This window comes from Penicillium concentricum (assembly GCF_028827145.1).
Source record: "Penicillium concentricum strain IBT 3081 chromosome Unknown utg000001l_segment0_segment0, whole genome shotgun sequence".
NCBI lineage: Eukaryota > Fungi > Ascomycota > Eurotiomycetes > Eurotiales > Aspergillaceae > Penicillium > Penicillium concentricum.
Genome location: NW_026622754.1, coordinates 436230 through 461207, shown reverse-complemented (window position 1 = coordinate 461207; position 24978 = coordinate 436230). Strand labels below are relative to the sequence as shown.

At 50.2% G+C, this 24978-nt stretch overlaps 9 protein-coding genes across 9 annotated transcripts; 6 read left to right on the top strand and 3 right to left on the bottom strand.

The window, feature by feature from the left end:
* Positions 1-174: 174 nt before the first annotated feature.
* N7517_000185 (uncharacterized protein) lies at positions 175-1646 on the top strand (the record flags this gene model as incomplete). The annotated part of the gene is made up of 6 exons (XM_056717915.1): positions 175-324; positions 391-590; positions 643-809; positions 874-991; positions 1068-1135; positions 1192-1646. 6 exons carry the CDS (start codon positions 175-177, stop codon positions 1644-1646), a joined length of 1158 nt encoding a protein of 385 aa, XP_056582050.1.
* Positions 1647-2052: 406 nt separating this feature from the next.
* N7517_000184 (putative galactose oxidase) lies at positions 2053-4274 on the bottom strand (the record flags this gene model as incomplete). Its single annotated transcript, XM_056717914.1, has 2 exons — positions 2053-2105; positions 2165-4274. The coding sequence occupies 2 exons, from the start codon at positions 4272-4274 to the stop codon at positions 2053-2055; spliced, it is 2163 nt and encodes a 720-aa protein (XP_056582049.1).
* A 1854-nt stretch (positions 4275-6128) lies between these two features.
* N7517_000183 (Dyp-type peroxidase) lies at positions 6129-8146 on the top strand (the record flags this gene model as incomplete). Its single annotated transcript, XM_056717913.1, has 8 exons — positions 6129-6175; positions 6243-6477; positions 6541-6935; positions 6994-7086; positions 7138-7248; positions 7305-7402; positions 7465-7770; positions 7851-8146. The coding sequence occupies 8 exons, from the start codon at positions 6129-6131 to the stop codon at positions 8144-8146; spliced, it is 1581 nt and encodes a 526-aa protein (XP_056582048.1).
* A 499-nt stretch (positions 8147-8645) lies between these two features.
* Positions 8646-10830, top strand: N7517_000182 (uncharacterized protein; the record flags this gene model as incomplete). The annotated part of the gene is made up of 6 exons (XM_056717912.1): positions 8646-8755; positions 8832-8866; positions 8936-9005; positions 9063-9230; positions 9290-9636; positions 9686-10830. 6 exons carry the CDS (start codon positions 8646-8648, stop codon positions 10828-10830), a joined length of 1875 nt encoding a protein of 624 aa, XP_056582047.1.
* Positions 10831-11330: 500 nt separating this feature from the next.
* N7517_000181 (uncharacterized protein) lies at positions 11331-13385 on the bottom strand (the record flags this gene model as incomplete). The annotated part of the gene is made up of 1 exon (XM_056717911.1): positions 11331-13385. One exon carries the CDS (start codon positions 13383-13385, stop codon positions 11331-11333), a length of 2055 nt encoding a protein of 684 aa, XP_056582046.1.
* Positions 13386-13723: 338 nt separating this feature from the next.
* On the top strand, positions 13724-15453 carry N7517_000180 (misato family protein; the record flags this gene model as incomplete). Its single annotated transcript, XM_056717910.1, has 5 exons — positions 13724-13795; positions 13845-14044; positions 14095-14533; positions 14604-15121; positions 15192-15453. 5 exons carry the CDS (start codon positions 13724-13726, stop codon positions 15451-15453), a joined length of 1491 nt encoding a protein of 496 aa, XP_056582045.1.
* Positions 15454-17527: 2074 nt separating this feature from the next.
* On the top strand, positions 17528-19025 carry N7517_000179 (uncharacterized protein; the record flags this gene model as incomplete). The annotated part of the gene is made up of 3 exons (XM_056717909.1): positions 17528-17972; positions 18023-18463; positions 18514-19025. 3 exons carry the CDS (start codon positions 17528-17530, stop codon positions 19023-19025), a joined length of 1398 nt encoding a protein of 465 aa, XP_056582044.1.
* Positions 19026-19833: 808 nt separating this feature from the next.
* N7517_000178 (Hsp70 family protein) lies at positions 19834-22848 on the top strand (the record flags this gene model as incomplete). The annotated part of the gene is made up of 1 exon (XM_056717908.1): positions 19834-22848. One exon carries the CDS (start codon positions 19834-19836, stop codon positions 22846-22848), a length of 3015 nt encoding a protein of 1004 aa, XP_056582043.1.
* Positions 22849-23225: 377 nt separating this feature from the next.
* Positions 23226-23517, bottom strand: N7517_000177 (uncharacterized protein; the record flags this gene model as incomplete). Its single annotated transcript, XM_056717907.1, has 2 exons — positions 23226-23389; positions 23454-23517. The coding sequence occupies 2 exons, from the start codon at positions 23515-23517 to the stop codon at positions 23226-23228; spliced, it is 228 nt and encodes a 75-aa protein (XP_056582042.1).
* Between the last annotated feature and the right edge of the window lie 1461 nt (positions 23518-24978).

The window sequence follows — 24978 nt, the reverse complement described above, 5'->3', positions numbered from 1 at the left end:
GAAGTGGATTGGGATCACCACTGTCAGAATAGATCATAATTCAAGATCATTAGCCCCCTATTATTATCTTGGTACTACTGTCTCTTCTTCTGGTGTGCCAGTATATTAAACGGCAATAGGAAGCAATGTTGAATAACATTGTGTCTGTACCTGAATCCTGACTCCACCTCTAACATGGTTCTCCGTGGTAAGGGTCCTACGTTGGTTGGAGTACTGTGGTTCGAAACACTATTGTGTATGTTTGTGCTTGCACTGCGAATCTACACACGGACTGTGATCCGCCACAGTATCGGTTGGGATGACTTACTGCTTATCGTCTCTTGGGTATGGGCCTTTGTGGGACATCAGTAGCTCTTGAATACTTTGCTAACTTGTGATGGCGGGCTATAGGCTCTGATGGTTGCCTTTTCAGGCCTCTGTACAGCATCTGCGCATCATGGTATGGGTGTGCATGCAAGTGAAATCGCAGTCGAGGAGACTCCGCAGGGAATGCTACTGCTCTTGATCGGGCAAAGTGTTATATCGATTTCCATGGGTTTGAGCAAGTGCGCAGTCGCTGCCTTCCTCATGCGGATTGTCGTTAAAAGATGGTATGCTCCCCTACAAGCTTGAACGTCACGAACCTTGCCTGACTAGTAGTAGGCACAAGATCTTCTTGTGGTTCTGGAATATCACTATCATGGCCCTGAGCATTCTTCTGGCCATCACTGTGTTTGCACAATGTACACCAGTTCAGTCGATCTGGGACTCGCGAGTCCCGAGTAATGGCTGCTCGTTGAATCTCACAATTATGGCTACAATCATGTGCGGTATGTTTTGGTTTTGTCCTTCCAAATACAGCCTGTCCCTCCAGCTGGTCTAACAAATATTTAGCATGGTCCGCCGTCCTTGATTTTGTTCTCGCTCTGTTCCCATGGGTGGCCCTGTGGAATTTGAACATGAAGAAAAAGGAGAAATACACTATTTGCCTCTCCTTGAGTCTGGGTATATTGTTAGTACTTCTTTCTTGACTCCTCAGCCACCAAGCTATGGCCTTTCCCTTTATTCATACTCACACATTATCACAGCGCCGGAATTTGCGGTGTAATCCGAACAACAGGTCTCGACGCTTTAACTCAATCAACCGACTATCTATGTGGGTTTCATAAACTTTTAACGGTTTGCAGATAAAGTAAGCTAATCACAGGACAGATGCAACCACCGACTCGGTAATTTGGACAATGTCGGAGCTTACCACCACCATAATTTGTGTCAGCATCCCCGCGCTTCGCCCTCTCTACCGCTCTATCCGCGGTAACAACTCATCCAACGACGCTTCATACTATAACAACATCCCTCCCTATAGAAAAGGCAGCGGTGGACGCAGCGGCGAACGCAGCGCAGAACCGACCTTTGCCATGGATACAATAACAACGACCACCGTGAATGCCAAAGACATTGATGACGAGTCTGGAGCTAGTGGGAGGAATGAAGATCACGGAGAGGATACAGACACGAGACATATTCTGCAACATCCACATCCTCAGTCACCTGGTATCTACCAAGTTAATGAGGTGAGGGTATCTTACGAGGATCGAAGGCCTGGTGGTGGGATGGCTGGTGACAACATGCCTTCTATCCCTGTCAAGGCCAAGCAGCATATTTGATATCTTCAAGTATTGCTATATATTGTTTGTCCATGAGAATAAACCAGCTGCGGTAAAGGTATGGCCTTCTGTAATCACCACGGGGGAATTCGATCGCACTGGCTAGAGAAAATTGGTTACTTAGGTATCAAAAAGGAAACGCAGAGGTGCATCCAAAATTAGACCTAAAGGAAATCTAAGCATGGCAGAAAATATCCATACCAGGTACACCATAATTAGTGTGGCGATACCTTTGCTCTATGTTTGGGAGTACAGCAAGGCCACATTTCAAACTTGACCAGTTCTTTTGAGATAACTTGTCACATTCTACTCTTTATAGCTGTGTGCTAAACACTGTATCTATTATACAAGAGACCCAACATGACGGTATACCAACTTCCTGACTCTTCAAAAATGTCAGCTTGCCTCAAACCCACTTTCTCTTCAGCAACTCGATCCTCATAAACGACGACCCAATGGCTATACAGTTAGTGTTAGCGTTCAAAACTACCAAAAAGTCTAGAGAGATTCATGCTCACGATTCTGCTCCTCAAGCACACCTAGCGGGTCCTGTGCAGCCTGGATGGTCTTTCTGTTGTCCACGGTGATCATCATGATCTTCGCGATGCTAGGCACGCCATCCCTATCCATGACGAATAACATCCAGTATCCAGGAATTAGGATACCAGAGTCTTTTGGCAGGGTGGTTTTCCAGGTGTTACCGAAGAATGACGTGGCAGTAACGTCAAGTGGAATGCGGCGTTGATCAGTGTTGACAGTGTGGGTGTTGGTGCCCAAACGGATCAGAGAAGCTGTCCAGATTGGGCCGGAGGTCTTGAATCTCAGGGTGCTACCCACCAAGGCTTTATCTTGCAGACCTGAGATAATCTTAGGACGGGGACGGGGCTGTCCTGAGGCAGTAAGGAGGTAGGGAGGAGTGAAGATCTGGCCATCGTAGTGATTGGCCGTGCAATTGCCACAGAGACCACCGCCTGCGTTCAATACCCGAGCATCTGGGAGGAGGATTGAGATGGTATGATAGACTCTCACAAGATTGTTCTGCTGTAACTTCTGGAAAGAGTTGGTTTCAGGGTCATAGAGTTCTGGAACAAAGTGGACGTTTTCCTCGTTGAAGGCAACACCATACTTCTGGCCGCCGAAGATGGCGACTTTTCCATCGGGTAGAACGACCGTAGTGTGGAACACACGCTCATGGTGCATAGCGCCTTCTCTTCCGGCCGGTTCAACCTTTGGCAGCTCACCCGGTTCGCCGATCGTGATAATATGGGCTGCATCGGTGGCCCAGGATTTATCGTAGTCGGGAGAGCCACCGAGCGTGAGGATCTTTCCCTTCACGGCATCGAACATGATGGCATTACCAGACATGGAATCCTCATCCGCCATGCGACGTCCTGCCGCCTTAACACTTCCATTGTCATGAGCGGAGTACCAGTTCATCTGCTTGCTAGGCCCGGCCTGGAAGATACTCAGATCTTTCCAGCCGAAGAGCCATCCATGGTTGTCCGCTCGCCAAGGGCCTTCCATATCCTCGGTCAACATTGCGTTGACTTTGGCGTCGGGGAGCATAGTCCAGTTTCTGGTAGCAGGGTCGTAAACTTCAGCATCCTTATCGACGTTCGAAGCTCCAGCCCATGAACCTCCGATGACGAAGACACGTCCATCAGAGAGAGTTGTAGACGCCTGATATCCACGTCGGAGTTGCATTTCGGTTGCGCGAATCCACTTATCACTGACAGAATCAAAGAGACTAGTCTCGGAGGCATCATTGCCACCAGTCACAACCATCATGCCGGTGCCGTCATAAGAAATGCCGGGGCAGAACATATCGTGGTGGGTTTCGCTGACAGTGCGCTTGGAGACCTCGTCGGTCAATGGGTTCCATCGGGTCATGACGGTCTTGCCTCCCGGGGTGGAGTGGAATAGGTCATCAGCCCACGACGACCAAAGAGTAAGCATGCCAGATCCCTCCTGAGCACCGGAGACAGGCACGATAGGGAAATCCAGAGTTGGCCCCCAAACACCGAGAGCAGGGTCACGAGGAATGGTGTACAGAGTTCCATAGATGTTAAGTTCGGCGATACCGACCCAAGGATTCTCATCGTCGGCATTGGTCGTGATCTTCAAGTATCGGGCAGATGATGGTTCAAACGCGGACATCCGCTGTCTGTTTACATTGGGCCACATTCCATATGCGACAGGTCCCGTCCATTTTTCATTATCCTCGCTGACCCAGACCTTGTGCTGGGTAATGAGACCTTCCAACTCTATATCAAGTGGAGGAAGGACAACGACAGCGCTCACTTGGTACCACGCTCCAAGATCAACCATGAATTCATGTCCCTTGACGGAGCGGTCGCTGCGCCAGGAAGTAGTGTTCTTGCCATCGATCGCATGTTTGCATGGGAAGCGGGGAACGGTACTGCTGCATGTCAAGGTCCAGTCTTGACGGGGGATCCGATGGCCTTGATATGGAGGAGATTCATCTTTGAACTGCGGGAGCGTGGAGGGGTTGTCGGATTTGCCAAAGCCAGAAACACGCTCTCCTCTCATAGCTTCGTGCATGTATTTGGCCATACCATTGACTCCAACGGAAGCCCCTAGGAGGAGCCCGGCCCATTGAAGCTTCATATTGGGCGAAATTTATCGGAGGACGAAGAGAATGTGAAGGAGAAGGGAAAAGAGAAGCTCACTTCACCTGTGGGAGAATAAACTCTTTGACGTGACCCGGGGCACATATAAGGGCAGTACTCGGCATACTCTGCCGAGGGCAGAGCGCTACTCTCATTTAGGATCCAAGGGATTTTCAGCACGGAGTACGGAGTAGCCGGCAATCTATGCCAATATTACGCAAACTATGACAAGCCCGATCTCCTCGGGGGCAAGTGGGGATGCTATCCTCCAGTCAAGTAGCAATCTCGACATTGCTGAAGGTGAGCATGAGAGATAAACGTCAGTGATTGTCTGGGCCCACCTTGCGTACTACGACGTAACTGGGCACTCCTTTTTAGATCGGTGAGGAAAATTCCCCAAAGACTAGACTCGATCGGCGATGCTCGGCCAGAAATCAATGATCGGCCTCTCCTGCAGAAAGACACGGGTTGCAAGCCCACTCCGACGTAGATGGGGAGTTCAGCTGTGTGAGGTTATTCCTAGTCTGCATATTACATGTGGGGCTTCCAGCATTGGACACTTCCCAAAACTTGTTGTCACGGCTCGGCAATCGAAAATTGACCAATTGGCGATTGTCGATTTGGAGCAAAATTACTGCATGTCGATCATGGGTGAAAGAGGAACCACAATATGCGATGATAGATGTCCTCTCGGGTAGATAGTTCGTGCTAGCGGCATTTAGGTGGAGCCCGGCCCGCTTCCGCTGAGACACCCATGGATTCATCAAGGGTTAATCTTCAATCCTATCTTAATAACATCACGTAGGTGGAAGTATTTCAGCTGAACCCCAAGGAATTATCGGCATTCTTGCCCTATATACTAAATTCTTGCAGATGTGAGATATGTCGCTCCTCGCAGAAATGAGCAACATATGGAACATAATTTGGACCCATAATTTGTCAAGTGAAAAGTGGAAAGCTGAAAGCTCTCTGGCCCACATCCACTGATTTTCCGGTAACCTTGGAATAATTCCAAGATGAGCCCGCCCTACATACCTACAATGTTATATCCATACCCCACCAATCAATGACTGTCGTTCCATCCTCTTTTATCGACTAAAATGTGAAGTAGAAATGAAGGGCCCCATTATTCAGATGCAGATATATTGTACCGGTACATGGTAGATAGCCGCCGAAGCCGAGAGATCTGTACAATGTCCATCGATGTACATCTTACATTGCCAGATATGGATATTCCGAGATCTCCACTAATGCAACCAATGTGCTGTACCAGCCCGCAGGAACCGCGATACGTTCATGATATTTTAAAATGGTCCATCTCATTTGCTTGAGAGTGCCCCACCCGTCAAAGTTGACTTCGAAGTGGACTATGTTGATCTTTGGTATCGGAAGAACGCGACCCTATGATCATCTCTAAATTAGGAATCCCTTCAATTAATGGCCTGTGGGGCAGTGAGTTCACAAACTCAAGTGAATCGTCGTCAAGGCGTAGTACCGAGTATGCCTTCCCTTCTCGCTCCAAGGATGTCCGTCCAGCTGAATGTGGCTGTAATTGATTATTGTTATTGGATCTCACTCGGTGCTAATGTCGGTGTCGAACATGCCCCATATCTACTCCGTAATGGGCGACCTGATCCAGTAGCTCAATACTATGTGTGGTGCAATCACAGACCTGCTCTGCCCCGCCTCCTTCCTTTGTTTTTTTTCTTTTGTTAGAAAATGGAATTGTTGCTGGGTCGCAAGACGGCGTGCCACCCTTCTTTTTCATATAATTATCCCGTCCCCTCTGTGTTTTGACAGTAGCTTCCATTGACATTGGATCGTTCACTCTTTAAGAGTTCAACTTTCCATCATGAGTCTTACTTCAGCCATCAAGGCAAACATCCAGGGAGATGTTTGGTAAGTTTCCTGTGCTGCCGAATGTTCATATCTCTGGGTAGTCTTTCAAAATACTTACCTCAATCAGGCCTGGTCTCCCTAAAAGGTTTCAAAGCTTCCTCTTTTTTCGCGTTCGAGACCAAGTTGATTTCAAGAACCGATTGAAGACATTTATTCCCAAGATTACAACGGGCCAAGAGGCCTGTGAAATGAGCGAGACCATTAAGCAGGCAAGGAAGGATGCCCAACTAGCGAAGAGATCGGCTAAGCTTCAAGCTTTACCGGGAATCAACATTGCTTTTACCTCTACCGGTCTTGAAGCCGTAAGTTAATTGTTAACTGTTTCCACTGGCATTGAACAACCACTGATGAGAGGTTACTCATAGCTGGGAGCATTTGTGAATACCAATGATCAGATCCTTGTCAAAAAGGACAGACAGCTGTCTACAGTTTTCCGGAAGCAACAGCTCCGCGGTGGACTGTTCGAAAAGGGCATGTATGCGGATCTTGTGGGCGAGGGATGGGACAATCCTCAGGAGCTTCGAAAGGAATACCAACCCACCAGTAACAATGAGAGACTCATTGATGGTGTGATTATGGTCACCTCGAGCCTGAAGTCTGTCTTGGATGCCAAGGTGAGCGAGGTGAAGCAGCATTTCCTAGCTGAGGAGGGAGAACCTCTCAACCCAGACACCTATAGGCTCAGCCAGAACCCTTCTATAGAGTTGACCCTGGTCAGAGAAGGAAAGGTTCGCCCGGGTGCTATGAAAGGAAAAGAGCAGTGAGTACTCGTCAAACGACTGAGATTGTTTACGAGTCAGACTAACTCTCATATTCAGCTTTGGATTCAAGGACGGAATCAGTCAGCCTATCATTGAGGGCTGGGATGATAAACAACCCCAGGGCAAGGAGCCCAAAGCCACCAAGTCAGGGTAAACATACTCACAGCAGTTGACCGAAGGACTTAGACTGATGAAATGCAGATTGATTGTTTGTGGGCATGAGGGTGACCCCATGGGCCAACCAGCATGGGCAAAAGATGGCAGTTTCTTGGTATTCCGTGATCTTCAGCAGCTTGTTCCTGAATTCGACGAGTGAGTGACCTCTGATTGTTTCAAAGTTCCCCGTTTGGTATTGACCCATTCTTTAGGTTCATGGAGGAAAATGCCCGCCACGCCCCTTTTACTCAAGACCACCCCAAGCCAGCTGAAAAGCTTGCTGCATACTTGATGGGAAGATGGAAGAACGGTACGTCACATTCAGAGTGTCAAATATGTGTGCAACAATTTGCTAATTAAAGCAACATGCAGGAACCCCTGTGGATGAGTCCCCTCATGATGACTCTGACGAAAGCCTCTTCTCCTCAAACAACTTCGATTACCACCCTGTCACGGAGCATTTGAAGTGCCCCTTTGCGGCACACACCCGCAAAATGAGACCACGAGCTGACCTAGAGCATGACCATGCTGTTATTGTCCGTCGTGGCATTCCGTATGGCGAGGAAGTCTCAGCCGAAGAAATGACGGAGCGAAAGTCCGCCGAGGATAAGGAGCGTGGTCTTCTGTTCGTCTGCTACCAGAGTGACATCCGAAATGGATTTAACTTCTTGACTACCCGTAAGCACTCCAAACTTGAACTCTTGCATAATGTGCGACAAAAAAAAAAGGACTACCTCGCTAACATTTTATTTTCCTAGGCTGGGCAAGCAACCACCACTTCCCCGATCGCAAGACCAACTTCGTTGGTGGTGAAGGTCCGGGTATTGATGCATTTGTGGGCCAGAGACTGGACCACCACCCGCCTCGCTCTATCGGTCTTCCTGATGGCAAATTCCCCACTGAGGCTCGCATGCCGCTAGAAAGCTGGGTTGTTCAAAAGGGTGGTGAATACTTCTTCGTGCCTTCTATCTCAACATTGAAGAACGAACTCACGGGTCCTAAACCTATATTTGACCAGAAGAAACTGGAGGAACTCCGTGAAGAGTCCGAGTAATTATGGGGGTTCTGACAGCTATCTGTATGGTAGATATATATAGTGCCACGCACTTATCGAAGTTTTTTGATATAATCAATATGTCCTCTGGACATTTGTCATGATATGGTGAAGAATGTAGACGAAAGGACTCTTTCGCATGAGATAAATTTGCCGTCTGACATGGTGGGCTGCTATTGCTTTTTATATAGAAAACTCTAGAAACCCTTCAATCAAATATGGCCGCTCAACAACGCTAGAAAATGAAAGTTATCAGGTCCATCTATGGATGCTGTATCATGTTACTGAGGATGTTGAAATGGCCAATATCTCACTTTCTCTCACCACCGATGATATATTGTCGTTCCTGGTTGGTTTGTCCGAACAAGTCTAGATTCCGAGATGCTGCCTTAGGCATCAACTCCGCATAGCCAAGGTCCCTTTACGAGCTCACCCCTCAACTTACCGTGATTCCCCGACACTGTTTGAATGTTGTCGCTCCCCATGATTCTCCTTCACAATGGTATCTGAATCTCCTAGGCCATTGGGCATTGATGTTTCACGTTCCTCTATGGAGTCGCCACCAGCCATTGCCGCCTTGTTCGTCATCAGCTTCGACATCAGAGCCGGGTAAGTCGTACTCCTTCCCCTGGGCATCGTAGCTTCTCAAGCTCAGGAACTTATTGCTGACATTCTGCGACAATAGATATGTGGTCTCATGGAAGCGCACTGCACCGGGAGGTGAGCAATCTGTTATCTAGCCGAGGCTACAATCGCCCCAACGCGCAATACTGACACTCGGGTGAATAGTTGAGGTTGAAGGGGTTGTGGAATACAAATCACTGCCCTCTGGGCTGCACAATGTGACAGAGGACCTCGTGTATGTTGTTCAAGGTCAAAAGCTTCGGATTCGATCTTTGCTGATGCGCTCCTCTAGGTACTTCGTTCATGAACAGTATGCCGGTATCAGCGCGTTCCTCAATTATCCCGCCACGGAGGCCGAACGCAATGCAAAGATGTTTGCGATCGGAGTTCTGGTGCCCCTCAGCACCGGAAGACTTGGGAAGAGCTGGCGACACGCTCCAAGGCTTAAGGAGCTCACGCTGTTCGTATCTCCAGCCACCCGTCATAGACGAGATGCTTACTGACACCGGTGCTTGATAGGAAATACGCCGAGAACATGTCGGATATGCAGCATTTGTGCGATTATTGGGATACATATAGGATAGGAGGGAACGATTCTTCAGCGCCCGAGTCCCCCCTCGACTCGCCTCTGAGTCTTCGATTCCGACCCAGCGAGCGACCAGATCAGAGTCGCAACCGTGCCTTCAGCGATGCAATGGTACTGGAAACGTTCAGGCCGGCCCTGACGCCCTTCCACCCCGCTTCATCGCTTCCAGATTTCACGGAGTGTTTCGGACCTTTGATCTTCCCCCTCTACAGAGCAGCTTTGCTGCGCAAGCGCATTCTCTTCATGGGCGAGGCTCCTGTACACACATCTTGCAACTATGGTACGCCCCTACACGAATTTCAATTGATCTACTGCTAATCCAGATCTAGTATATGATCTTTCTCTCTTAGCCTCATTGCCAAACTCCCTCCTCCAGCTCCTACCTGACGATCGCATACCACCACTACGCCCCCGCCCCCTGTTCAACGTCGGCATCCACGATATCCCATACCTCTCCTCTTTCGATCCATCGCGCAGCATCATAGACCTTGAAACAGACCCAAGCTGGATCGCCTGCTCCACCGACACTGTCTTAACTATGAAACCCGATCTCTTTGACGTCCTCATTACCCTCCCGGCACCATACTCACAACAAACCGCCGAGCGAGCCTTCCCCAAAATATCCCTAGTCCATAATGCGGGCGGCAAACCCAACCAAGCCCAGCAAATCCAGCTAAAAGCAACCCAGCGTGACGCCCGTCGCTACGCTATGCTCCGCCGCGGACTCCGGCAATTCCCCAACGACCGCCCCACATCCCCAGACCAAGACCAAGACCGCTCAGACACAGACTCAACCTATTCCTCCAGCGCCGTCGTCGAGCCCGTCTCCTGGACCCGTCTCGCCTACACCTCCTTCATATGGTGGGCCTCGGCCGGCGAGAATCGCGACGGCCTCTCAGAGGAGGAAGAAGAACAGCAGATAGAACAAGACTCCCGCCTTCTGGCAAGCGTCGAGAGTCTCGCTCGTCCCCCCTACAACTCCACCTCCCACTCGAGCCCACCCGGAAACCCACCCCACGAAGAGCAGCAGCCGCGCGAAGTCGCGCTAGTCGCGTACTTCCGCCGGCTGACGTCGCAGATCTTCGTTACGCTGGCTGGTGCCATCGCGCGCTATGATAGCGACCTTGACGACGATGCATATAACGACGCGCCGTATATCGATGAAGATGAAGATGCTGAAGCTTCGCTCTCCATGTCTCGCCAGTCTATCCACGGCGACGAGGGGAGTTCGCCTTTACTCCGGCAGCGGTCGAGCGTGAGCGGGTCTCCGAGTCGTGGGTCGAGAGCTGGTCACCGCGACGGTGGTGCGAATGACATTGTCACGATCACGGTGGCGGATATGGCGGAGATGGGGCTTGATGTGTGGAGTGCGACTGACCGTGTCTTTGTTGAGGAGTTGGTTTCTTTGTGGTGGGGCCGTGGTGCGAAGGTTGATAGTGCGAGGATTAGATGTTGTGGGATCTCGGTTTTGTAGAGGCTGGTTCTCTGTTTTATCTTCGAGGTCTCGTTTGTTTCCATTTTTGTCAGGCATATAGTGTTAAACATTGTAGGTTAATATACATATTTTCCATATTTGAATATAGTTCTGGCATGTATTACAGAATTTGCGGGATAAAGAAGACACTGACTATGATAAAATATGTAGAATTCACTTTCAGCAGCCGAAGCCTATGTACAGAAGGAGAAAAGCAAGACATAGGAAAGGTGAGAAGAGGGACAAACACTGAAGCCGAGAATGTATCAAAGGAAGGACAGGCAGTTGGAGAATTATTCCATAGTATACTGAGGCTCATAACATCGGAGCTAAAAGATCCAAACACAAAACAAAACATATTGCTTCCAATCACGATGCAAATGAAATAAAGACAAATTGATGCAGCGCCGGGGGGTATTAGAGGAAACGACAAGCACCAGCAGACCATGCAAAAGAAAGACATAAATATGCATCATGGGACATATACCCCAGGGCATTCATTAACGTCGGAACATCCGAACAGGAGCACTCATATCTCGGCGTTCACCAAGCTCGTTCTCAGTCCTCGAATCGGCCCGAAGATTGGGGTTGGGAAGGCGTCGAGGTCCCCGAGCAGGGGTTGGGTTGGATCCCGCCGACGCGCGAGCTGCGCGGCCAGGCTCGCTGGCACTGACTGACCGCTGCTTGCTGTGAGTACGGCCTCGTCGCGCCCTGATCTGTGCGAGCGCTTGTTCGCGGTCGATGGGTGTATCGGGAATGCCAGGGTGCGAAGTGCGCTGTGACTGTGGCTCTTGTCGGGAAGGAACTCTCTTTGGGGGGTTGATGGGCTGGCGGTGTCCATGGGGTTCTCTGTCGACACGTCGCGATGGTCTTGCTTCCACAGACAGTGGTGCTCGCGAGTGTTCGGCGGCACCATCTGATGGGGTGGGACGGGGCATTCTGGTCAAGGCTGGTTCCCCCGAAGGTGTAAATGAGTCGACGTGTTGGTCGGGTGATGCAGACCCATCGACATGACCTGCGTGAACATCCAGTCGAGGCTCAGAGAGATCGGGCGTGTCGAAGAAATCCAACCGCGGAGGTCTGACGTTATCTCGGAGAGGAGATGGGAATGTCGTGAATGTGCCGGTCTCTGGAGAAAATGTAACCAGGGGCTCAGCTGGCATTTGCATCTTGGGCAGGTCTCTAGGTTCAGCCTTTACAGAAGGCGCGGTGTGCTGGTGGACAGGAACAGGTGGCGCGGCCAGAGGGGTACGACTTGGCTCGGGTTCTTCCTGGTGGATACTGTGTTGAGGTGATCTCACCATGAGAGTGGGGGCCTGGTGAACAGGAGATCGGTGGACGGGGGGTGGAGGAGGGGGAGGGCTGGCCTCGGGGGTGCTGGCTGGGTGAGGATGGACTTGTTGCACACTTGCTTGCTGAATGATGGCTTGCTGGGCCCGAGCTTTCTCTTCCGCCTCAATCTGAGGCTTTTGGAATGTGTTATAGTAATCAGCATCGTAGATGTAGCGACGGCCTTGGCTCTCAGCAAGCCTGCAAGAGCAGCGTTCGAACTGGCACTCAATGTTCAAGAAATGCACCATGTCTTCGGCTGCGACTCTGCGGCGACGCTCAAAGTCAAGCTCTTCCTTAATCCTCTCTAACAGATCTTCTTGCAGTTCAGCAGCCGTCTCGGATGCGGGTTGTTCACTCTCCGTCTTTGGTGCACAGTCCGACAAACGCGGGCGTTTGGGGGGAGTGGCTTCTGCATGGTCTTCTTCGCGTGCCGGGGCTGGGGAGAGAACAGATCCCGCAGCGGCTCGTTTCGGTCTGCGTGGTGTGGCCAAAAACGCGAGGTCCCCTTCCGCTATTGACAGTCTTCCGAAGTCTTCTTTCCGAATCTCATGGGCGCGGACTTCGAGGGTGCTCGAGTGGTTGTCGGTTTCAAGGGCACGGAATTTTTCTTTCAGAACTTCAAGTTCCTCTGTAAGACCGGCGAGAGCATAGGCGCGTTCGAATGCCTCCTGTTTGGCCTTGTCCTTCGACTCGCGTTCTGCTGCCACTTCGTCCTTCAGTGCTCTGACCTCTGATTTCGCGTGCTTCAATTCTTCTTGAAGCTTTACCACGGTCGAACCAGCGCGAAAAGCTTCCTTGCGGGCTTTTCGGATTTCCTTTTCGAAAATTGATCGTTCGTGGGCCTGTCGTTCTTTTGTCCCGTGTAGCTCTTCCAGCAATGATTCGAGGCGTTCACTGATCCGGCGTTCTCGTGTCTGTGCTTCGGATAAATCTTCTTGTGCGGTGGCTAGGGCGGATTCGGCTTCCTCTCGGCCCATGATGGCGCGTTGTAGAGCGGCATTGCTTGCTGCAGAGTTGGCAGGGCTGCCTCCTCGAGATAGGCCATTTAGAAATGCCACTTTGGCTTGAACTTCCGAAACACCTCGGGTGCTCTTGTGATGTAGTGTGAGGAGATCGGAAGGTAGTGATGGAGAACCGGGGATGGTTTGTTGATTCATGCGTTCCGGCGAAACCGGATGCAGCGCTTTTGAGGGGCTTAGGATGGGACGCGTTGGAGACTCCATCGCAGTTGCTTCGTGACAAGTAATGGATCCAGCCGATGAAGATCACAAGGTCAAGAAAAGCATCACAGGAATAAGGAGATTCACGAGGGAAAATCACCGTTGTGGAGTTATGGTGGTGACGCACCCACAGAAAGATGTTTATTGCCCTCTTTGGAAGGATCATGTGACTGTTGCCCTGGTGACTACCTGCACCTTCCCACATGTGGTTAGACACTCACGTGCGGTACTCCCCACATCAGGCCTAGCGTCCCTATTTGGCTATGTCTGTGCGTCTAGGCATTGTCGATATCAAAATCTACTGAGGGGCCACACTGCGAGGATCATTTGCATCCATCAATATGCATGAAATTGTTACACTTCAACTTGGCCAGCGGGCTAACTACCTAGCAACACATTTTTGGAATCTGCAGGTACTGTCATCCACGGTCACATATGAACTTGACTCTGATATATAACCAGGAATCGTACTTCACATATGATGGAGAACAGTCTGATGTTGATCATGATGTTCACTTTCGACCGGGTGTTGGAGCAGATGGCTCCGAGACTTACACTCCACGCACAGTAATCTATGATCTGAAGGGCGGATTTGGAACATTACGCAGATACAATGCACTTTACGAGCTGACTGAAGACTCCACGGCAGGCCAAGGCTTATGGTATGCGGCTCAAATTGATGGACCAAGATTTTCAACCTAACTTCTGGCAGGGATGGACGAGAGATAGTCCAGAAGCAAACTCCGATTCAGCAAAGTGAATATCAGAAAAGCTTGGATCTGGGCACTCCAGCCCCTCGACTGACCTCAGAGTCTGTACGCTACTGGTCAGACTACAACAGGGTGTTTTATCATCCTAGATCCATTGTTCAGTTAAATGAATACGAACTACACTCCCAGACCATGCCTTTTGAGGATTGGAATGTTGGAGAAGAGTTATTCAAAAACCTTGATAAGGATCATGACCTACTGGATCGTGACGTGAGACCTCTTCTTGAAGAATGTGACCACTTGCGGGCGCTGCAACTGTTCTCCGGGTCAGATGATGCCTGGGGCGGATTCACTGCCCAGTATATGGAAAGACTGAGAGATGAATTCGGAAAGAAAAGCATTTGGGTCTGGGCCATTGAGGACGGCACGAAAACACAGCGGGTAAGTGACACCTTGGTGTTATTTTGAAGAATCGCGAGCTCGGTTGGCTAAGTTTCAAACTTTAATATAGCATCACCAGTTCAAGAAGGATACGAACAAGGCCAAATCACTTTACTCGATCTCCCCACTGGCGTCGCTCTATTCTCCAATTATTGACGTTCCGCATAAGCTGCCCGGCTACCTCCATGTTGATCGCCACTCAGAATGGCAGAAAACTGCCCTGGTAGCCTCAGCTATTGAATCGGTCACACTGCCTTCCCGATTGCGGCCATATCAGCACTTTGAGGCCTCTCTCGCCGGAGAAGATGGCACGCACACCATCTTCGAATTGCAATCTTCCATCAATAAAATCAAAATCAATGACGGTCAAACCAAAGCCTCCAATGAAGATGGGCCGACCAAAGCCGAAATTGAATTTGACATTGACTTTGCCTATGACGGCGAGTACAGAAAGGGCGCTCATATTTTCAACCAAGTCCAAGTAACCCGTGGAGACGAACCGGAAAGGGATAGCGAGTCTACCGAGGACAGCGACGTTGGGTACCTTCGCAAACTCAGACGATACAACTCAGAGGCGATGCTCCAAAGGTAGGTTTCCCATTTTGCGCCTTTACTTTCACTGTCTCAGCCGAGACGCTCACATTCTGTACCATTATAGTTTCCACACGCCACTCAGTATGCCTATTCTTGACAGTTTCCCGCACGACATGTTCCCCACCCGTGAAACAGGCACTGGAGTAAATGTTTTTACCGCATTGACCGCCTCGACACGGACGGCTGAGAGGATCAAGGCTATTTCGGCAACTGCCGCACGCCTGGTCTCAGTTGATGAGCGCGAGGCCTTGGTGAATGGACTCGGCGAGATTCGAGAGTACTACGAGACGGGTTGGAGTAGTGGCTCGGACGATGACGATGACTAGGCACTAGATAAGAACCTAGTATGTTCATATCGCAATTAAAAATGACAGGGTATATAGCCGGTTTCTGATAATTGCCTTTACTACTCCGTACGCCGATCCAATATACGGAAGAATATGTAATTGTTCCCCAGGAAAACAGCTAGAAGGATTCTGTGGCTTGTGACCCACTATCAAGTATCCAAATGTAGGGCCAACCGTTATCTAATATGTGCGCCCACCTAGGTATGGTCGGGAATACGATACAGGACCTTGGCTCACATGTGCACTTTACCCTCCACAATTTGAAAAGGCTGGGGACCTGCTTTTCCTATGGAGAGTTTAAGACATCCTAATTGTGTACTATACTTCAAGACATGACATGTTCTTTGCCCCGCATTTTCCTATGGAGTCCTTGGAATAATTTTAAGATTTTATGTGTGAGGCAATATGATGGGTACATGTAATTCATACACCTATGTTGTATGCAGTGTTATTGTACGGAGTACAGGGGCAGACAGGTTGTCAAAGACCAAGAGCTCGTTTACCCCGCTATTATTCTCGTTTGTCTAATCGAGGGTGTCATCAGTCCAATTGGGGGCTCTAATAGGCTAGACTGAAAGAAGATTGAAATGGATATACTGTGTACTAGAGGCTGTGGAAGAAAAAGGTGGTCCCACGAGGTACGAAATATCCATGTACTATACAACATACGTCAGAGGGAATATTAAAACAATAGAAAGATACCAGAGCAATCGAAATTAAGATCAAAGGAAACAGAAAGGGGAAAAAAAAGAAAAACAAAGCCAATACCAAGTAGGACCCATAGGGGTATCCGTATCAATCGCGGGGGCTTCGGGAACTTCCCTGCATGCCCAAATGGCTTTAAACCAAAACAGGGGCCTGTCAATGCCTGTCAATGCCTGTCAATGCCTGTCAATGCCTGTCAATGGCCGCTCTCCGCTGGATATTGGGAGATTTTCTGTTGGGACAACGTCACCTGCAGTAGACAGGTTGTGCCATACTCTCCACACACTTATGTTCTCACATTCACAGATCTACAGAAGACTGATCGGCCATTTTGCAATGGCCTGGGCACTGGATCCTGCAAGTCCAGACTTCAGCGTATTACCCAGACTAAGGGCTACTCTCTGATTTTTTATGACCTAATGGTGTTTATTATTACTTTTCTGAATACTTTTCTCTTTTGTCCTTATGACATTCTCAGTTCAAATTTCCACTGTCATTCGTGAGGTTTCCCCACATTTTACTGGGACACATGGTGTGGATCGAGCTTAAGACGGGAGTTATTCATAGCTCTGTCTCATGACGTGTGAAAGAGACAATTTAATATGACTTCATACAATATATGGCGTATCACAGAAATCGCAAAGCCTAACCGAATGGGTCCTCCGTGTGACGGAAAATCACAGGGCTATCTCCTTGCCAAGAAGCGACCTGCATCAGAGTTGATCCGCTCATGCATCGGGCTCTGGACTCTTTGAGTTTGGCATATTGCAAGTCAGGTTTTTTTGAGGTCGGCAAACCACAAGCCAATATCTGAGACATCGTCAAGCTGTCATTGGCTCAACCCTAGTACCTGGTCGTCTAGTCAACCGGGCCCGTGTACATGCGCTAGCTATCGCCTATGCATCCGGCTTCCGATACACCATACTATGCCCAGCCTCCTCGTTGGAAATATGCGGGTCGACTGCTGAATACTGGTTCATCTTAGGGTCTGGTTGGTGTTAAAATATGACCGCCACTTTTTTTCTGACTTACCTCTGTTATTAGTGCCCAATATGGTACCGGTTGGTCCACGCTAGCCGAAATGGCCAAGCTATCGAGTGAGCCAGTCAAACAGAAATTGGAATTCTGAGGAGATCTAACCCCTAGAGGCATATATAAGCCTGCCGTATCCCCCCATCTGCTCCCAGCCTCGGTGGTTGAAATACAAATTTCAATTGTTTATCTTGCTCGTTTAGGAACTCTCTCGCTACGGTTCCTATCGTCCTTCGTTTCGAGGAATATATCAGCCCTATCTGCAAACGTGATCAATCTATTCTAGTACATAATACCCACTCGTTTGCTAGGCAAGATGCGGGGTGCTCCAATCGTTCTGCTCTACGCCGCGACCTTGGCGTCCGGCATGGTCATTACTCCCAGGCTTGCTGGTGAGGCCCACATCGCTGTCCGCGGAGGTGGTGAAGACCACGACGGCGGTTCTTGGTGGGGCGGTGATCATGGAGGTGGTGATCATGGAGGTGGTGATCACGGAGGTGGTGATCACGGTGGAGGTGGCCCCCCAGCAGAGACCACTCCATGCGAAACTGAGACTCCCCCGCCTGTCGAGACCTCCACTCCGTGCGAGACCGACACGCCTACCATCCCCCCGGTTGTCACACCAACTTCAACCCCATGTGAGACTGACACACCGACCCCACCGGTCGAGAGCTCCACTCCATGCGAGACCGACACGCCTACCATCCCCCCAGTTGTGACGCCTACTATTCCCCCGGTTGTCACACCAACTTCAACCCCATGTGAGACTGACACACCGACCCCACCGGTCGAGAGCTCCACTCCATGCGAGACCGACACGCCTACCACCCCCCGGTTGTGACGCCTACTATTCCCCCGGTTGTCACACCAACTTCAACCCCATGTGAGACTGATACACCGACCCCACCGGTCGAGAGCTCCACTCCATGCGAGACCGACACGCCTACTATTCCCCCAGTTGTGACACCGACCTCGACCTCGACTCCTTGTGAGACTGATACTCCCACTGCTCCTCCTGCGAGCTCAACTCCTTGCGAGACTGATACCCCTACTACTCCTCCTCCTGCCAGCTCGACTCCCTGTGAGACTGACACTCCTACCGCCCCTCCTCCTGCTACCACTACGCCTAGCGAGACCGAGACTCCCGTCACGCCTCCTCCCGCTTCTTCCACTCCTTGTGAGACCGAGACCCCCACTGGTCCTCCCCCGGTTGTCGTGATAACCACCACATACACCACTACCACCTGCCCAGGTAAGTAAAAGTCTGACTATCGCATCAATCACAATTGCTAATAGGACCAGTGACCTGGAGCACCATCACAAGCGGGACCACAACTTACACTCACCCCGTGACTCAGACCAGCACAATCACAGTGACGTCTGTCTCCACCTGCACTGAGGGTTGCACTCAGCCCACAGCCCCTCCCACCAAGCCTACAATTCCCCCTGCTGTTGAAACAACTTCTATCGTGGTGCTTCCCCATCCCAGTGTTCCAGCTACTGAGTCCACAGCCCCTCCCACCGAGCCCACAATTCCCCCTGCTGTTGAAACAACTTCTATCGTGGTGCTTCCCCATCCCAGTGTTCCAGCTACTGAGTCCACAACCCGTCCTACCGAGCACACGACTCCCCCTGTTGTGGTGCCTCCTCCGGCTACTGAGCCCACTGCCCCGGCACAGTCGAGCCCCGTCACTTCTTCCACCGAGGCTCCCCCTGCTTCCTCCTCGCCTGGTTTTAACAGTGCTCCAGCTCTGCAGAAGTCAGCCGCTGCGGTCTTCCTTCCTGGCCTGGCTCTTCTGTTTGCTCTGCTCTGATCGATCTATGTGGAAATTGACCTGTCGGAAGAGATGATATCATCACTCTGGGCAGCGGCTTTTGGGAATCTGCACTGTGGTTCTAACCCATGAAAAACATCACTATGAAATGCCAAAAAAATTGTATTCGGCATATCCAGTGCTAAAGGACGCCAGGATGACAGGACAGTTATAATGGTTTCTTAACGACTTGACGCTCCTTATCCATGATTATGGAACCCTAATTATAGTCATATATACATTAGTTTACGAATTGATATCTATTCCATTTAATTACCAACATTTCCCATTAAGATTCTAAAATTAGGGCATTCAGAACATTGGAAGTTATTGGGTATATATACAATTCAGCCCTGTTTGAAATTAGGGCTGTGACAAATGTGATAACGATAAGCAGTGCAAACATCAAACGTTGCCGGTTGTGTTTGCATGATGACCCGTGTCCTCATCCAACAGCTCAAGGTTTCTGGCTTCAAGTTACTGCCAAGTGGCCACAGTATCCCTTTGCTTTCAAATGGCCTAATTTTGAGTCATACTTTTGATTTTCCTCCTCTGTTCATCCTCTTACACTACCCATTCCCCAACCCAACACCGATACCGAGCTATCACATAGCTCCATCCGATTGTCCATCTGGCGCAAAGCCACCCGACACACTATTCGGCAAACCGGCGGAGTGATTGAATACCTGTCAATTTGTTTATATATGTGCGCCCGAGAGTAATTTTTCCCTGTTCAAATTGCAAACAGCGCCCTTCCCTGAATCCACAATTTGGCTGACTCTCGCAGCCCGGAGCATACACATAGATCATGGCATTCTTAAATGGCCGACAATTATCTAGCTCGTCAATGCTATCCCTCGTGGTCCTCCCATTCCTCATCTTTCTCCTTAGCTTCGCTGGGCCAGCTTCTGCCGCCGGATCGGCCGTCCTGGGTATCGACATCGGCACGGAATATTTCAAGGCTGCCCTCGTGAAACCCGGAATTCCGCTCGAGATCGTCCTCACTAAAGATTCAAAGCGCAAGGAGTCCGCTGCTATCGCTTTCAAGCCTACAAGAGAGAGCGATGCGCCTTTCCCCGAACGGTTCTATGGAGGTGATGCGCTCGCCCTCGCGGCTCGGTACCCGGACGACATTTACATCAACTTGAAGACTTTGTTGGGCGTTCCGTTCAATGATGGCCAGGAGGAGGCGGTCAAGACCTATTGGAGCCGGTTCCCCGCGTTGAAATTGGAGGCCGCGCCCGATGGTCGGGGCTCTGTTGCCCTCCGCAGCAATCGGCTAGGAGAGGCCCAGAAGAAGGAGGCCTTCTTGGTTGAGGAGATCCTGGCAATGCAATTGAAGCAAATCAAGGCGAATGCTGATGCGTTGGCTGGAAAGGGATCCGATGTCCGTGATGTCGTCATTACCTACCCTGTGTTCTACACCGCGGAGGAGAAGCGCAGCCTCGAGTTGGCGGCTGAGTTGGCGGGTCTGAGGATCCAGGCTCTTGTCAGTGATGGATTGGCTGTTGGTTTGAACTACGCCACCAGCCGTACTTTCCCCAGTGTTTCTGATGGTGAGATGCCCGAATACCACATCGTGTATGACATGGGTGCTGGATCTACCACCGCGAGTGTTTTGCGGTTCCAGAGCCGCAAAGTTAAGGATATCGGCAAATTCAACAAGACCATCCAGGAGGTTCATGTTATTGGATCTGGTTGGGACAAGTCACTTGGAGGCGACTCCCTAAACGACCTCATTGTGGACGACATGGTCGCTCACTTGGCTGAGGACAAGAATATCAAGGGTAAGGCTACTGCAGCTGAAATCAAGGCACACGGAAAGACTATGTCCAGACTCTGGAAGGATTCGGAGAAGCTTCGACAGGTCCTGAGCGCCAACACGGAGACTTCGACAAGCTTCGAGGGACTGTACTACGAGAACGTCAACTTCAAGTACAAACTTAGCCGTGCCAACTTTGAGAAGATGGCTGCTGAATATGTCGCTCGCATTGGAAACCCCGTGGAGCAGGCTTTGACAGCGGCCGGCCTTCAATTGAGCGATATCGAATCCGTCGTGCTTCACGGTGGAGCCATTCGGACTCCGTTCGTCCAGAAGCAGTTGGAGGACTTTGTCGGCTCTTCTAAGAAGATCAGAACCAACGTCAACGCCGATGAGGCGGCTGTATTTGGTGCTGCCTTCAAGGGAGCCGCCCTGAGCCCTAGTTTCCGTGTTAAGGACATTCGCACCGGTGATGCCGCCTCGTACCCCATCTCCTTGAAGTGGAACTCAGATGGCAAGCAAAGAAACCAGAAGCTGTTTACCGCCACTTCCCAGGTCGGCCCTGAGAAGCAAGTCACTGTGAAAAACCTGGAGGATTTCGAATTCAGCTTCGCTCAGCATGTTGCCCAGGATGACGAACACCCTATTCTCAGTGTCCAGACCCAGAACCTTACTGCGTCTGTTGCCAAGCTCAAGGATAACTTTTCCTGCACGAATGCAAACATTACCACGAAGTTCACGATCCGCCTCAGCCCTGTGGACGGTCTTCCCGAAGTTATGGCAGGTACTGTTAGCTGTGAGGTGGAAGCCGAGAAGAACGGAATTGTCGAAGATGTCAAAGGCTTTTTCGGCCTTGGCAAGAAGGACGAGCAGGAGCCCCTCGGTGAAGATGGCGAACCTCGTGAATCAATCACCCTCGAGCCCGAGACGGAGTCCTCCACTTCATCATCCACCAGTTCCGAGACCACCACCACATCCACCAAGGACGGGAAAAAGAACGGAAAGAAGGACGCGAAGAAGGATGCAAAGAAGGATGCAAAGGCCACCCCTCAAGTCAAGCTTGAAGTTATCCCGATCAGCTTGAAGTCCGTGGCGCTTGGAACCCCAGGGCCATCAGTCGCAGAGCTTAGCCGCATTAATGGCCGCCTCCTTGCTTTCGATAATTCGGACCGAGAGCGCATCCTGCGCGAAGAGGCTCTCAATGAATTAGAATCGTTCATCTACCGTAGCCGAGATCTCGCCGATAATGAGGAGTTCATCAAGGCAGTCAAGCCGGACCAGCTGGCTGTTCTCTCCGAGCGAGTCTCTCAGGCCAGCGACTGGTTGTACGAAGAGAGCGATAATGCCAAGACTGCCGATTTCCAATCCAAGCTCAAGGACCTGAAGGTTATCGTCAACCCTGCACTGAAGCGGATGAAGGAGAGCTCTTCTCGCCCAGCACGCGTACAGTTGCTCCAGGACATGCTCAAGAATGCCGAGTCCATGAAGGAATTGATCAAGAACCAGATCGAGAACGACGAGCAGCTCTACTCCTCTTCCCTCTCATCCGCAAGCGCCTCCTCCACCTCCACTTCCACCGAGACTAGTTCATCGACCCCAGCCCCAGCCACTTCCGACGAGGGTGTCGATGATCTCGATGAAGACCCATACTCTGCTTCTTCATCTTCTACCACATCTACCAAGAGCGCTGCTACGGCCAAGCCCACAGGCCCCAAGTATTCCCTTTTCACTCCTGCCGACCTCACAGCCATCACCGAGGCCTACGAGTCCACCAACCCCTGGCTCGAGAGCCAGCTTAGTCTGCAAGAGAAGCTTGGCGAGTCTGATGACCCTGCTTTCACCGTTGTGGAGGTCGACTCGCGGCTGCGCGAGTTTGAGCGTATTCTTAACCGCATGTATGAGAGGATGACTTCAGCCGCTGGCCAGCAGAAGAAGAGCAGCAGCAGCGGCGGCGGTAAGAAGGCATCAAAGGAAAAGAAGAAGTCCGAGGCCGAGAAGAGCAAGGCCAAGGGCAAAGATCAGCCCAAGGAGAAGGAGGATCTTCCCAAAGATGAGCTGTAAAAATATTCATCCCCTTGTTCCTTTACATTTGTTTGATTTTTTTCACTCTTGACCCGTACAGAGCATTTCATTCTAACGCAACCCATGTATCATGCACACACTACATCCTGGAAGATAGAAAAAAGAATCAAAATGGAGTTTGGGCTGAGCGTTACAAGTCGTTGTCTTTGATCACTCTCTTTTCTTTTGTTAAAAAGACCTCCACTTCGCACCCAATCCCACTATAGAAACCGCCTGAGCTCTACAAATTCATAGATGCAAATCAAGTAGGGGGTGAAACTGCCATTGCCAGTCCTATCATTCTATCATCCTACCAGGAGACCACTTCAACGGGCTACACAATATCGAGCGCATTAGTCCAGCCTCAAACCATTCTTTCAGTTGCCGGCACCGGCACCGGCACCAAGACCTGCACCGGCTCCAGAACCAGCGCCGAAGCCACCTCCAAAGCCGAGGCCTCCGCCGATAGAACCACCGCCGCCGCCGCCGCCGCTAACGGCACCGCCGCCACCGCTGCCGGCGCCAAGTCCGGTACCAATATCTATTATGATCACTGAATTAGAAATGTACCAACAAGGTAAAGTACCGCATTACTGGTGACATACTGGTAGGGGCAGCAACAGCGGCCAGAGCCAAGCTGAAGAGCGCGATGAGGAAGTTGGACTTCATTGTTTTAGACCGAGCTAATGTTGTAGAAATGATAGTCAATAATTAGCTCAATTGCGGCATGTGATGAATGTCAGATAGGACTGGGTCTTACCGAATGACTTTAGAGGTAAGCTGTAAAGAAGGATGGTTGATGATATTCAGAACAGTGGGTGAATACCTACATTTTATACCTCGAGGTTCGGCCTCAGTTTCCTTCAAAGGACAAAGACTGATTAGCAATACTTGTCAGCTGAGATCGGAGATTGGGTGGATCTATTCGGTATGTTGCACGGAAAGCGTCCAGTCATTTGCGCTGTTGGAGCGTCTGATTTAGAATTTGTGGTGGTCCTGGTTCCGGTGCGTAGTACTTCTTTTACCAGCCTAGAGATTGGGATTTGACGCTACTTATTCGAGTGATACTAGGCATAGAGCTTTGGGGGGTGCTGCGTACCTTCGATTACAATATATGTTTTAGCGCTGTAAACTGGGGCATGTTTCCTTTCTTGCTCCCTCGTTTATATTCGGCTTGGTTTAGCAAGTAAGGAGCCAGACCGAAGTTATTAAGGATTTTACACCTAGAGGTCCAGAAGAATCCATATCTGCTTTCAAATTTGTCTGGATACTTTGCAAAGACCTCGATCCGATCTGAGGTAAGGTATGCAGCTTGTTTAGTTTAGGCGTGGCCATTCTTCCGGATGAGAATCTATAGCATATTGGACAAACAATCTCTCAAATTATGAACAATATGGGATACTAAAGTCAATGAAACAATTGACCTCTACTATAACTAGTTTTCAAGGACTTGTTTGAAGAAACCATCATCATCGGCGATTTACCAAATTAATCATACTATAAGCCTTGCTCCAATGGTTTGAGACATAAATTGGGACAATAGAACTGTGCAGGAGGACAATGGCCAGTTGGAAATGATACTAAAATCCGAGAGTCAGTCCACGTGATGGTAATTGTATCGGAAGTGTCCACTTACGATCATTTCGTCGGTACCCGACCAGATTGTCGTACGATTAGCGATTCTCCTGTTGTATGTGCTCAAACTGCGATAACTCCCTATGGGTGGAGTTCTCGAAGCGATAGGAAGTTCGCGATAAAGCTACTTGTGCTTGCTGAGATGATGCCTGTTGAGACGATGCCAGTGGCCGGCCATGGGGTCGCATAATATGAGAATGTTGAACTTGAAGTTCAAGTACTCGGGGTAGAGTCCTTGCTGGTTGAATCACCAATGGGGGTGGAAGTCCGCCTGGGGGAGGCCCCTGGCCTAGCTCTAAGTCCGACTCCCTCATATTATGTGACCCCGTGGCCAGCCGCTGGCATTATCTCAAACTCCACCCATAGGGATTTACTGCAATTTGAGCATAAATAACAGGAGAGACGAGAAATCGGCAATTAAACCGCGATCAGGATGGGCAAGGCAGCCAAAGCGGAGGCATGAAGATTGGACCAGGGGGAGACGACGGAGTCATC